At 63.8% G+C, this 13,607-nt stretch overlaps 1 protein-coding gene across 2 annotated transcripts in view; it reads right to left on the bottom strand.

Moving 5' to 3' along the window:
• Window positions 1-13,607, bottom strand: part of ZC3H3 (zinc finger CCCH-type containing 3) — a 79,144-nt gene that overhangs the window by 24,115 nt on the left and 41,422 nt on the right. For both annotated transcript variants that reach the window (XM_082601419.1, XM_082601420.1), the window contains exon 5: window positions 2,389-2,576. In XM_082601419.1, the coding sequence (XP_082457545.1) occupies window positions 2,389-2,576 (188 nt within the window). The remainder of the gene's footprint in view (window positions 1-2,388; window positions 2,577-13,607) is intronic.

Below are 13,607 nucleotides of genomic sequence, written 5' to 3'. Positions count from 1 at the left end.
AAGCCTGGGATGGATCGGGCACCCCACCCGGGGGCTGATGCTCTCCCAGAGAGGCGGGCAGCCAGGAGGAGAGGGGGTGGAGCCCCGCCCCCTCCCAAGGAGGCACTTCCTCACTGGAGTCAAAGTTCTGTCGACTCCGGAGGAGAAAATTTATTTCTTTAATTATCATTCACCTAAGTGGGCTGCTGGTCCACAGGCATTCCCACAGCTGGGAGCAATCCACCTTCCTTATAGCCAAGAGTCGGCCACCCGTACAGGGGTCCAGGCAGCTGGTGCTGTGTTGGGCCGCCCTCGTGCCCCCAGGACAGGCTGCCCTGTGGTCTGTGCTCCAAACCCCACCTCCCTGCTCCGACCCTGAGGTGGGAGGGCTGAGCCCCAGGGCTGCCCCGTGGCAGCCAGCAGGCTAGTCAGCAGGGTGTGGGCCGCTGTGGCCTGCAGGGGCGGGTTGGCAGGGAGGAGGCCCCTGTCCTCACCTAATCGCCCAGAGGCTGGAGGGCTGGGGGGAGAGGGGTGGGGAAGGCCAGGGCGCTACCCTGCAGCCGTCCAGTCCCTGCTGCTCTGTCTGAGCGGGGAGGTGGGGTTCTGCGGAGCTCAGCACTTGGAGGGCAGCGGGCTCAGTGTGGCATCCTCCCTGGGGAGAAGTGTCGCAGCCCCCTCCCCAGCCAGCTGCCAGCTCAGGCGGCGGGGCCGTGCCCCACAGTCCCTAACGCTGGCCCCTCCCAGCTGCTCTGACGGCACCCCGGGGTGGCAGCTGGCTCAGACCCAGGGCCCAGCGCCCAGCAGGCAGCTCGAACATGGGGCCCCGCGATGCCTGTGGGCAGGCTGAGTCCAAACCCGCTTCTTCCTCTCAGCCTCCAGGCGCCTCTCCTCCGCCTGGATGTGGACGCGAGGGATGCGAGGGGACGCCAGGAGCCCAGGTGGCAGGTGCAGCCCCGTCCCACAGGCCCACCGGCCCATTTCGGATCAGGCTCACGTGCAGCCCAGGGTCCCGGAGAGGGCCAGGATGGCCCCAAACCACAACCTGTCCAGCCCAAGGGAGCACAGCAGGGAGGGGAGCCGGGGTCCTGCCTGCTGGGCCAGTCGTGGGCTGGGGCGGGGGGGCTCGGGCATAGCCGGGGCCAGAGGTCGGGCCCACGGAGAGGCTTGGTCCCTCGGGCCGCCAGATGGCCACTCCGCCGAGCAGCCGCTGCAAGCCCTGTGGGTTTGTCTGGATGCCCGGGCACCCACGGCCCTGTCCAGCCCACCAGCAGGCCTGGCTGCGGCAGCCCTGTGAGGGGCCCAGCTCAGGGGAAGCAGCAGGCTGGAAGCGGCCATGGACAGAGGAGTGGTCTGAGGCCCCTGCCCTCTGAGATGCCCACAGCTGCGTGTGGGCCCCACAGGCCACGAGCACGCGTGCTACAGGCCCGCTGAGCTCTGGTGTCAGAAGCAATCGGGGTGGGACCGCAGATCTACCTGCCTTGGCCTCAGGGCATCCCCTGGCCCCCGAGGAGGCCTGGCCAGGGCTCTGCCCCTGCTCCTCCACCACCAAGCTCTCGAGGTCAAGGCAGAGGCCCTGAGAGGTCACACAGCCCAACCCCTCAAGGTGGGAAACAGGCACAGGCGGGGGGAGAGTGCCTGTCCTGGGGAGCCCGGGGCACCTGGCCTGGAATTAGGCAGCCAGGCACCCCAGGGCAACAGACAGAGGCCCTGGGAGAAGAGAGGCAGGGCTTCCAGGAGGGGCCCTCCGGCTGCCACCCACGCGCCGCCTCCTCCCTGGCCCAGGCCTCTTCTCCCTCCTGCCCCTTTGGGCGGGTCGGGCTGGGGGCTGGGGTAGCTGGGCTTGTGCAATCCCCAGACCACCTGCAACCTCTCCCCGTTTTTTTCCCTTTTCGACAGCAAAGGAAAAGAGTAAAATTGGGCTGAAACCAAAATATTTTTCTAGTTAATGTGCACAATAAGCAAATCCAAAGCATCTTCTTCTCCGCGGCCTGTTTCCCAGGCCGCGGGGGCGCATGTGGTGGTGACGGCCTCCAGGCACGGCGGGGAGGCGTTGCCAAAGCGATTAGGCACTGCAGCCTCAGGTGCTCCCTCGCCCAGGCCGCGTGTACCATACCTGGCTCATCTCCTTTGTCCAGGAGCAAAACAGAAAATCAGAGGTGGCTTAGCCAAGCAAGAGGCAGGTGCACCCAAGCCATCCCTGGGGGGCCTCCCCATCGTGGCCGCTGCCAGCCTTGTGAGGGGCAATTCCTGAGGCTCTTCGAGCAGGAGTGAAATGGCCCTGGGGCTGGGGCGCTGTCTGGGAAGCCCTCCCTCGGCCGGCTCCGGGAGAGCCCCAGGCCTGGGGCCTCAGACGGGTGGCCAGCCTGGAGCAACGGCGCACGCGCAGCCCTCACCCGCCAGGAGCCTCACCTGCGCGCAGGAGGGACCTGCTGCCCCCGTCGCCGCCGGGCCGGCCATAGGTCTTGGAGAGCTTGTTGGCCGACACCTTGTAGAGGACGCCTCCGATGCAACGGTAGCCTTTGTTCCGCCACCGAGGGGAGCCGGGCTGGGCTTTCCCACCCGCTGCTGCAGTACGCAGGCCATTCAGCACCAAGGACCTGCAAGGACAGGGAACGCCTGTCAGCCCAGCCCCAGGGCCCGCGGTCGGGAAACCTCTGTCCCCTGCCCTCCATTGGCATGGGAGGGGGCACCCTCAACCCCACCAACCAGGCTGGGACTGAGCTTCCCCCTCCGACACGCGCACCCCTGCGACACGGCTTCGAGGGGGCTCCTTTGTGCCCTCAGCGCTTGCACTAAGGTGGCCCTGAGGGTCTACTCCAAGGCCTGTGGCCATCACCACTGCCCGGGAACACCTCCTGGACGCTGCCCCAGTGGTGCCACCCCGGCTTTGGGAAGGCCGTGCTGTGGGGTCAGCAAGCTCCACTGCCCGCCCTCCCTGCCTCTCCTTCCACTGCACGGAGGGCCCTGCGCGGAGACTGGGAGGGGACAGGCTCACAGACCCCGCTCCCGCCAGCAAGCTGTGTCGGGGGAAAGACGGAAGTCTCCTCGAGGTCAAAGGCTGGCAGAGGGCTGAGCCTCCTGTCCTGGGGTTAGCAGACGCCCAGGCCAGCCCAAGGGCAGACGGGTTGGGAGAAGTCCCCCGACAGACACACAGCGGGCAGCGGCCACACACCCCCAGACTCAGGTCCCACAGATGGTGGGCCTGCAGCTGCCCTGGTGGACCTGCTCCCCGAGCTGCCACGAGGGCTCCAAGGCCCTCCCGCTGCCCAGGGCCTCAGGGCTCCAAAAGGACTTGGCCTTGGCCCTCGGTGGTTTGTTTCAGCAGGAATCTGTTTATGCAAATTGAGCTTAATTCCCTGTGAGCTCAGATTCTGCTCATCCCGCTGTCACCTCCCAGTGTACGTTCGGGCCCCCCTGGCAAACCTGGGCAAGGGAGCACCAGCTGCCACACGAGCATCACCTCTACCCGAAGATGGCCCCCAAGCAGCAGGAGGGCAGGGTGTGAGGAGGGTGGCCCTACTGCAGGCGGTGCCGCCAGCAGCAGCTTGGGGCCCAGCAGAGGAGCCAGCTGAAGTCAGGGCCCGTCCTGGGGCACACACGGCACCCTCCCCCGGGTTCTCCAAAGTGCTCCCGCTGAGGCCCCCACGCCCCACAGCCCCGTCCCCTGGGAGCATATGACCCCCAACTCCACCTGGGCAGCAGCACACCCTTTCCTGGCTCCCTAGGGCCAGGAAGGGGGCCCAGACCTGGGTCTGAAGTGCAGACGGGACACGGCAGGCCTCCGGGCACCCTAGCACGCAAGCTGGTCCACCCCTAGGCCCCTGTCTCTCCATCTGCGAGTTGGGGGTCGTTCTAACCAGCCGAGTGAGCCGGGCGCTGGGGACCTGAAGCAGCAGCGTCAGGCGGGAAGCCGAGGAGGCCCGCCAGAAGGCGCGTAACCCAGTTTCCCTTAATTAAAACTTAAGTTCACAAACACCAATCTTGGAGCAAAGGACTCCTGCCAAGGGTCCTCGGCAGCCCGGCTCACGCTGGCCGTGCCGACAGGCTCCACCTGCCCTCTCACGGGGCACGTGGGCATCCTCTGGGGGAGGAGCCAGACCTCCAGGCTTTCCCGGACCTTGGGACCGCAGATCTACCCGCCTTGGCCTCAGGGCATCTGCATGTCCAGCGGGCACCTGCCCTGTCCCCTGCGCTCACACCAAGGCCAGGTGGAGATGTGAGGAGGGGCAGGGCTGGCTGGGGTCTCCTCCCCTCACCGCAGAGCGCTGTCGGCCTTGGGAGCCCGGGACCCTCTGCAGGAGCTGTGGCTGCTGTCCGAAAGGCACAGCTTGGCCTGAGTCCTGATCCCCAAGGCTGAGAGCAGAGCCCAGGCCAGTGGTCACCACAGCTCACTTAGCCCGAGGCTGAGAGGCCCCCGACAGCCCCGGCCCCCAGCGCCGCACTGTCCCGAGCCCTCAGAGGTCTCCCCGCCCACAAAGCAGCTGCCCTTTCATCTGCCAGTCCCGGGCCAGGGGCAGCGTCGGGGTCCCCCCATCTGTGCACCCAGGGTCGCCCCCCAGAGCGCCAGCTGCTCGTGGCACTCAGGCCCTCACCGTGGGGTGGCTGCTCAGGGACAGCCCCCAGCCTCCCGCACAGGCCGTGCGTCGCAATCGTGGGACTGCGCTTGCTGGGAACAAAGACGTGCTCAGCCGCCCCTCCCCTTACCAGGGGCGCCCCCTCTCCCACCTGCCTCTCCCTCCGCCCACGGCGCTGGCCCCCATCAAGCGTGAGAGACGGTGGGGAAGAAGGGAGTCAGGCCCTTCGAGGGGTGAGGAAGCTCCCCACCTGTGGGCATGCGCTCCTGGCTGAGGCTGGACAGGGACAGACCACCGCCCCCCGAGGCAGCCACGCAGGCGACGCCGTGGGGTTCAAGCAGCACGTGGCAGCCCAAGGAAGGGGAGGCCCCGCCCAGGCAGGTCCTGGGGTCGGAAGGAACTGGAAGCTTCAGGGCAGAGCGTGTGCCGGCCCCCTCAGGTGGCCCCCCATGAGGGCCTGCGTCCCACAGCTCTGTGCACGGAGAAGCCTCAGTCTGGGGCTGTTGCTGGCCACCCGCCGCCCCCAGGAGAAGAAGTGGCCCCGTTAATCACTGTCTTCCGCGATTTGCTCTTACAGCTAAAATGCCTGTCTCAGGTGACATTTCTTTCTCGGGACAACGTTGATTTTTCTTATGGATGAACACGACCAACCGATCCATCCCCCTTCCGACCCGAAAAGCCATGCCCCTGGGCTCTGGTGCAGTGACGGGGCGACCGCGGGCCTCTGGGAGGAGTGGAGGCGCAGCAGGCCTCCTGCTCCGAGGCCCCGGCTCTGTGCTCACAGTCTGTGCTCACACCTGGGCCCGAGGACCCCACGTGCCCGGGCGCAGGGCTGCAGCGCGAGAACAGCCCTGGAGCCACAGCTCCCAGGGGCACCCCAGGAGCCTGGGAGCCAAGCTGGGAGAAGCTGCATTCCCAGATGGTGCCCTGGGGCTGCCTGGGGGGAGGTGGATGCACCCAGAGAGCTCGGGGAGGGCTGGCGAGGGCCCCCCGCCCACGGAAACCGGCCTGGCCTGCCATCTCGCAGAGCCGCCTCCGCCCTTCCCTCTCCCGCTGGTCCCGCTGGCTTGGGACCTGTGGCCCGGCAGGTGCCAGGCAGGCGGGGGCTGGAACAGTGGGCTGGGGGGCGCCCCCGCCCCAAACGCCTTGTAGCTTTTCATTGCCGTGGGTGTCACAGCACTCCAGTAAATTGTTACCCTAATGGAGAGGACAGCCTTTGGAAACGAACTGTATTGAGAAGAGGGGATAAAATTAATGAGATAATAACAGGGCCAAGGACCCAGAGAACGCGCCTGCCCTTGCAGCAAGGGCCTGTAATTCCTTTTCTACAACAGGAGCCTCAGATCTAAAGGCTTCTCCCATCCGTCCGGCAGGCCCATGCCGCCAGGAAATTTCATTAACGCTGGAAAATAGGAAAGGTATTAAGCGTGGATAATGAAGGCCAGGGAGGGAACCGTGCCTTAAGATAGTCCTCTTTCTCGCCTTTGTAATGGGAGGCATGAACTTTCCCTTCAAATCCATTTCTAATCCATTTGAAATACTACAGCAAATTATCTTTCCTTCAGCCCGAAAGCGGCCAGCCAATTTACTCCGAATGGCAGTGACAATGCCCCAGGATTTATCACCATAACCTTGACTACTCTGGGGTGAGGGCTGGGCCTCCCCTCAGCCCCCTGGGGGCCACGAAGGACAGGTGGGGGGGAGATAACGTTTTAAATGAAAAGTGGCAGTAATGGGGAGAAAGACACACGTGCCACAAAAGTAGGTTTAAAAAGAAAAGCGGTCCGCGTGTCCGCTGCCTAGGGAGCAGCTAGAAACTTCTAGGCCCAAGGCCATCCAGGAACTCCAAGGGGCTCTGCCCTCTGAGGCCCTTCTCACCTGCTGTACCCGGGAAGTGAGTAGAAAGTGCCAGGGAAAAGGGACCCCGAGAGACGGGGCGTCAGGGTCTGGGTAACACAGGAGAGCTCTCCCCAAGGAGCCAGGATGAGTGTGACACAACCTCGGCTCGGCCTGCGGGGCGCACTGCCGGCAGTGGCCGAGTGCCCAGCCTACCAGGACTCCCCCACTCCCCAGTGGTTTCAAAGGCTGGCCCTGGACACCCAGGCTCCCTGCACGCTCCCTGGCCACTGCCCAAGCAGGTCTGTGCAGCCCCCAGCACCGTGTGCAGGGCACCCCCGCTGCGGGTCTGCTTCTCGGGCTGCATGGCTGAGACGGGCCCACCCCGGGCACCCTCAGCTAAGCGGCCCGGCAGCCTGGGGCACAGGATGCGTGCAGGAAGTGGACAGGCAGACCAGCGCCTGACCAGCACGCACCTTGCCTGCCCCAGCGCACCCAAGAGCCTGGGCCGAGGACAGGCAGCCTGCCAGGCCACGTCACCTCAAGGCCCCCAGAGTGGCTCCTCTGAACGGAGGGCACGATCAGGTGCAGGAGCCGGCCTGGCCCTGGAGACTCTGGAAGCAGCCCCAGCCTCCAGGACACCCTGGGCAGGGCGAGCCTCACCCTGGAGCTGCACCCGGGTGCCCGGGCCTCCTTGCCAGGTCCACTGGCCTTTAAACTGACACTGCCTCAGGCCGCCAGCACAGCCCCGCGGGCTCCTCCTCGGCTGTCACTGCTCAGGCGGGACGGCAGGACCACACTGGAGCTGAAGGGGCCCCGCTCTGGCGTATCCACTCCTGAGGGCTCCAGCCTCTCAGCACCCAGTCCTAAGGCAGCCTGGCACAGGCCACGTGGACCCAGAGAGGGTGGGACAGAGCCCGCTGGGGACAGGGCCGGGCCCAGGGAGCCCACGCCTGGACGAGAAGCTGCTGGCAGAACTAAAGGCTCTGTTCCCACAGGAAGGCCCCTCAGGCACAGAGGCGTTTTGCTGGCACCTTCTTCCCAGTCCCCACAGTCTGCTCCCCTCCTCCACACGCCCCGCCCCGCCCCGGGATGGGGACGCAGCCCAGACCTCTGTCACCGTTACCGAGGAAGCGGCCCTCTAGCCCCAGAGGCAGTCTGGGGTCCTGCCCTCATACACGGCTCCCTGGTGGGGTCCCCGTCCCATCAGTTGGTTTGAAAGCTGCACGTCTGCTCAAGCTCCCCGCGCTCCACCTGCCGCCCTGCAGGCGGGTCTCTCGGGCCCTCAATGGCCCCTGCTTCCTGGAGGGCACTGCGACCCGCCTCGAGCCGGGCCTGTGCACGTGCCGTCCCTCTGCCTGTCACACGGGTCTGCCCGGAGACCAAGCTCAGACGTCAGGTCCCTGGGAAGCTTCCCCCAAACCCCGATGGCACACGGCCGTGTCCCACCTGGGAGCGAGCACAACGGGGCGGGGGCCGTGCCGGCGAGCAGGGGCTCCAGTGACCCGTGCTGGGTGAACGCACACCAGGAGGGAGGCTAGGGGGCCACCCGGGTCCCGCACACCGGGGTGCCGAGGTGTGAGGGGAGACGCGCAGACAGGAGACCTCGGTGGGCGGGAGACGGGACACGTGGGGCACTTACACCAGGAGAGGCCCCTGGGCTCAGCTGGAGGGACCGAGGCCGGGGTTGGGCAGCGGAGGGCCGGGAGGCAGGCAGGCTGGCCGGGAACAGAGAAAACAAGCGGGGAAGCACTTTTCAGGAAATGGAGCGGCTTCCACGCAGCTCCAGGCAAGCGGGGAGTGCGCCGTCAGCAGAAGGGGCGCCCGGGGAGGTGGCTGCGCAGCGAATCCCAAGTAGGTCAGGCTCAGCCGCTGCCGCCACCGTGACGGCTGCAAACTGCTTAAGCGGGCTTTCCACGGAAACGCTGACAGCCTGGCTCCCCGCCACAGGCTGTGCCCTCCCAGCCGAGGCCTCACTCGGGGTCCCGGCCGTCGTGCAGGGCATCCTGTCGCGCAGGTGCTGACAGAACGTTCTGGGTTCCGGGGGCGAGGGACAGAGGCCCTTGGGGGCTAGGGTCCAGGAGGGGTGGCAGGGCGGGCTCCCGGGAGCCAAGGACTCAGCGGACGGACGGACGGACGGACGGACGGTGCAGGCCTCGGGGTGACTGGGGCCGCCCGGCCTCCTAGGACCCCTCCTCCCGGCGCGTGACGTGCTCCTCCCGCGTGCGGTCCCGGCCACCCTGGGGCAGGGGCGAGGTGACGGCTCGCTTCCCAGGACACACCTGCTCGCAGTGGATGCGGGGCTACGGTCCGGGTGGGAGCTGAGGCCTGAGGGCCCTGGTGGGTTGCAACAAGGACAGGACAGCCCTGGAGAGGGCCGGCCAGCCCAGGGCACAGGCTGAGCACTTGAGGGTGGAACTGCGGGGGCGGGGGGTGCAGGCAGGGGGCTGGTTCCCACGGGCCCCCCTGACCCAGCAGGACACCTAGGCGTCGTCTCTGAGGGTGCTGCTCCTTCCCAAGGGACCCCTGCCCCATCTCTGCCCGGTAACGGGGCGCCCCTGGCCAGCCGGCATCTGGTGGACAACAGTAATCGTGCTGCCCGCAGTATAAGCGCCAGGGCTGCATGATGGGGGGCTGGGTTGTTTCATGTGCTCACACCTATTCAATTGGTATTTCGATCAATGCGTGCGCTACAAGCTTTCCTTTGAAGAGCCTAATAAACAACAAAATAGAAAGTAAAATTCTCCATAAAATGACACTTTTAAAAATCCATTTCAGCTGAAGCTATTGGTGTTTTGTATGTTAGCTGCAAAAAACAGGTTATTATTGGGCCTTAATGGCCCCACTCCAGAGGGCAGAGTTCAGCTCGCTGGGCTGAGGGGCTGGGGGAGCCCAGGATCAGGCAGCCAAATGGCTGGTGTAGCCCAGGGTGGGACCTCGGTCCTCTGCACCCAAGGGTGGCCCTCCATGCTGGGCTGTCGCCCAGGGCTCCCCTGGCCCCTGACTGCTGGTGAGGGGCAGGGCGGGCCCTTCCTCTGCTCCCTCGGCCCCTCCCACGTCGCTCTCTCTTGCCCACCAACTCCCCCCGTGCCCCCCCAGCTCACCGTGCCCGTGAAGTCCAGCCCACCCATCCCAGCCCTCTCCCGCAGGGCTGCATCGGGGAGGGGCTCCACGTGGGCAACAGACGAGGGAAGGCTGCTCAGGCAGTAGAGCGCCAGCCCCAGGTTCTCTGGCTCTGGCTCCCAGAGGACACCCCTGAAGGAGCCCTGTGCCAGTCGCCTGGCTCGTCCGGTCCCCGGCCCTTGCAACCCGAGGACGCCCCCGGGCACCATCCGCGATGCCCAGGCTTCAGGTCCACCCCAGCCTGCACCACCTCTCCACGTCCCACCCCGAGCCAAGACCTCAGACTCTGCCCCTACCAAGCCCCGAGGGCGCTTCCTCCAGCTCCCTCCTCAAAGCTGGGCCGGCGCGTCAGCCCCTGCTGCCCACACTCCATCCTCAGAGCAACCCCTCCTCTGTGCCCTAGTGTCCATGGCTCTGACCCCCATCACCAGGGACGCGGGGACCAGCCCAGAGAGCGCCCCCACGCAGCCCTGGTGGCGGGACGGGCCGAGGCCCCAGTGAAAAGCCAGGCCACCTAACCTCTGGCAGCAGAGGGCTCGCGCTCCTCGGCCAGGCCTCCCATCACCTACCTGCCCAGCGGCCCATCTCGGGGCCTCTGCCCTCGCACTGCCCCGCAGCCCTGCTGGCTGGCGCTCGGCGCACTCCACCTTGCAGCCGGCCCTTCTCGGGACGCGGCTCGCAGCCCCTAGCTCGCAGGGCGCCACGTGGCCTACTGCTCAGGGTTAGAGGGCCCTGGCCACCTGCACCCCTCCCCGTCTCTCCAGCTCCCCTCCAGCCCCAGGGCTCAGGGTTGCCATCTGCTTGGCAGGCACCTCTCTGAACCCCCGCTGCACCTCCGGCTCTCACACCAGTCGCCCGTGTCCCTCTGGTGACCCCCGAGGACATTCACGCTTGCGTGAATGTCACGAAGGGGCCCCAGCACCTGGATGTGGCCGAGCTGAGAGACACTGAAGGGCATCCCGAGCGGGAGCATGTGACACAGTGGGGACACAACCAGACCCCCAAATGCTGTAAGCCCCGGGCCTCAGGGACCCGCATGTCACCGCTACGTAGAGACTCAGGAAGATAGGAGATGGGGGGCAGGTGCCCCTCCCCCACAGCCCCCAGTGGGGCGGCTCCTCCTAGAGTCACACGTGAGCACAGCCTGGCTCCCCAGGAAAGCGGGGGTGGCCGCGCAGACGCGGGATCCACACAACTCCAGGGAAAGGCCCACGAGCTCAACAGCAAAAGCTCCTGAGAGGCAGAGGGTGAGCAGGCAGCTAGCTGCAAAGCGAACACACGCCCGTCAAAGCCTCCAAGACACCAGCAGGACCGGCTGGGACCACAAAAAAAAGCAAAACAAAATACTAAAGGCGATACCTTGGCAGCTGTGCCCAGAGACAGGCAAAACCCACGCAACACGGTTTCTGCAGCACCGAGACGAGGCGAGACCTGCACAGAGGGCAGAACGAGCAGCTTAAATGCAGGTGGGTTTGGAGGCTGGCTGGCTGGGGAGGCTGAGAAACTGAGCCAGTGTTGCTGCGGTTCGCCTGAAGAATACGGAGGCCAGACACACAGGTGGGTGGTGAGGACGGACAGCCCAGCAAGAGCACAGTCTCTGGCTCTGCATGTTGGTGGGGAGAGGGGCTCGTCTCAGCAAACGTCTCTGTGAGGAGACAAAGAAACCTTGACCCCCCACCTCAGATGGCGAGTAAAAGTTAACTCACGAAGGATCGTAGGCTGAATATAAATGCTAAAATAGCCAAGCTTCTAGAAGAAAGCGTGACCTTGGGGTAGGCAACTGTTTCTTCAACACGACACAAAGAGCATCACTCATAAAAGAAGATGATAAATGAGACACTGACAGGCAGGCCCCACACTGTGAGAAGGTATCCGACAGAGAAACGTAGCCATAATATATAAAGAACACTAGCAAATCAAACACAACACAAACTAATGCAAAAGTGGGCCAAAGACTCCACAGGGCGCCTCACGAAGGTCTGCAGAAGTGGGAGAAGACACTGGCACCGTGAGTCATCAGGAGTGAGATGCCACCCCAGCCCCCGTGACCGGAGCACCCTCACGCTGTGGCACAAGTGCAGGCTAGGACAGCCACGGGGGAGACCAGCCTTCCCTGATACAGCCCAGCATCCGCCCACCCGCCGAGGCTGCGGTTCCATAGAGAGGACGGCTCCCGGTCCCTCGGCAACATGCCCAACAGGACAGAGAGCAGCGGAGACTGGAAATAACCCAGACGCCCCTGGAGAGCAAAACGAGCACCGTGTGGCACACCCGGAGAGGAGTGCGGCACAGCGAGGACACAGGAGACGCCTCTGCTGCACACGGCACCACCTCAGCTGGCTCGGGCGGCTACATCGGCCCACAGTTCTGGAGGCCGGAAGCCCCAGCTCAAGGCAGCAGCAGGGCTGGTTCCTGGTGAGGCCTTTCCTCCTGGCCTGCAGGTGGCGTCTGAGTGCTCAGCTCTGGCGTCTCTTCTCACAAAGACACCAAACCTATCAGATGAGGGCCCCACCCTCCACGACCACATCTAACCTTAACCACCTCTGTAAAGGCCTCATCTCCAAATATAGCCACACTGGGGTTCAGAGACTCAGCCTATGAATTTGGATGATTCGGTCCACAACAAACGGTGAGCAAAAGAAGTTACTCACAAAACAGTACCCACTATAGGAATCCACTTGTAGGAAGTTCCAAAGTTTTGAGACGGAGCTAGTGTAGAGGCCAGAGGCCAGAGGAGTGGGACCTATGGGTGGCTGGCTGGGGACGTGACGGGAAGGAGCACGTGGGAGCTCCCGGGGCAGGAGACGGGCACACCCCGACCTGTGCGGTAGGCACGCGAGGTGAAAACCCACAGAACTGACCACCGAAAATACAAACCACCACAAGTGTTTTGCAAAGGGAAATCAAAGAGAAAGATCTGTCCAGAAGGCCAAGTTCAGGAACAAGATTTGTACATGACAAAAGTGACATTTTTAAATACTGGAAAAAAAGTCTGGACGTTTAGTGGTCCAGAGACAACCAGGTAAGCGTTAAGCAAAATTAAATTTGACCTTTAGTCTTACACCATGTCTCCAATAAAGTCCAGGTAGGTTACAGTTTTAAATGCAAACCTTGAAAACACAGCACTAGAAGAAAATAATTGAACTCATGTAATCTTGGGACGAGGAAGGCTGTTCTAAGCAAATCAATATACTAAGTCTTAACAGACTGACAGATTTAAGAACACAAAAAAGTAAAAAGTTCTGTTAAAAATCCAAAAGGGTGCCCCCCACCCCGAATACTTAGAGAGTCTTGAAAACCTGTAAGAAACAGGCCAGAGACAAATGAACAGTACACATAAAGAATGCTGAACTTCACAAACAGTATGAATTAAACTGAAATTAAAAGAGTTCCCTGGTGGTCTAGCGGTTAGGATTTCACGCTTTCGCTGCTGTGGCCCGGGTTCAATCCCTGGTCGGGGAACTGAGATTCCCACAAGCCATGTGGTGTGGGGGAAAAAAAAAAAAATGAAATGAAAACTGGATAGCATTCTCCTCCAGTAAATTGTCGAAAAGTTTCTGGCAGTGGCAGCTAACACCAAGAAGGACACGAGAAGATGCAAACCAGCATGGCAGGAGGTACCCCCCTGGCTCTCCCTAAAGCCCAGAACCAGGGCGGCCCCTCCTGGGTGGACCGACCTCGGTGAGGTGGACAAAAGAGGCACAACTTCAACAGCAGGGTCAGGCTGTAGCCACCTACGCGGCAAGCCACATGTCGCCTCCTTGCCTCGGGAACACCTCTGGGCTGCAGACACCACTGGGCAGAGCCACCTGTGGGAGGGAGGAGGTGGCGGCAGTGCGGTCCCTTAGGCGCTGGGTCTCACACGGCAGAGACCTTGCTAGCACCTGCTGGTGGAGGATGGTCCAGGTGGAAAGCGCTCAGCCAGGGCCCAGCCCCAAGGAGGCCCTAGGGGTGGGGTGGGGGGAGCCCTGGAGGGCAGAGTGGCAAAGCCCACCCTCCCAGGACCGGACGCCGGAGCCCAGCAGGGCGGGGTGGGACAGGTGGCCTGGCCACGCCCACATGCAAGCCCCAATCTGGGCACACCCGCCTGGGCCC

Source organism: Mesoplodon mirus (genome assembly GCF_964341445.2).
Source record: "Mesoplodon mirus genome assembly, chromosome: 16".
In the NCBI taxonomy this organism is placed as follows: domain Eukaryota; kingdom Metazoa; phylum Chordata; class Mammalia; order Artiodactyla; family Ziphiidae; genus Mesoplodon; species Mesoplodon mirus.
Note: the sequence above shows the minus strand (reverse complement) of the source record. Positions and strands in the feature narration are given on the sequence as shown.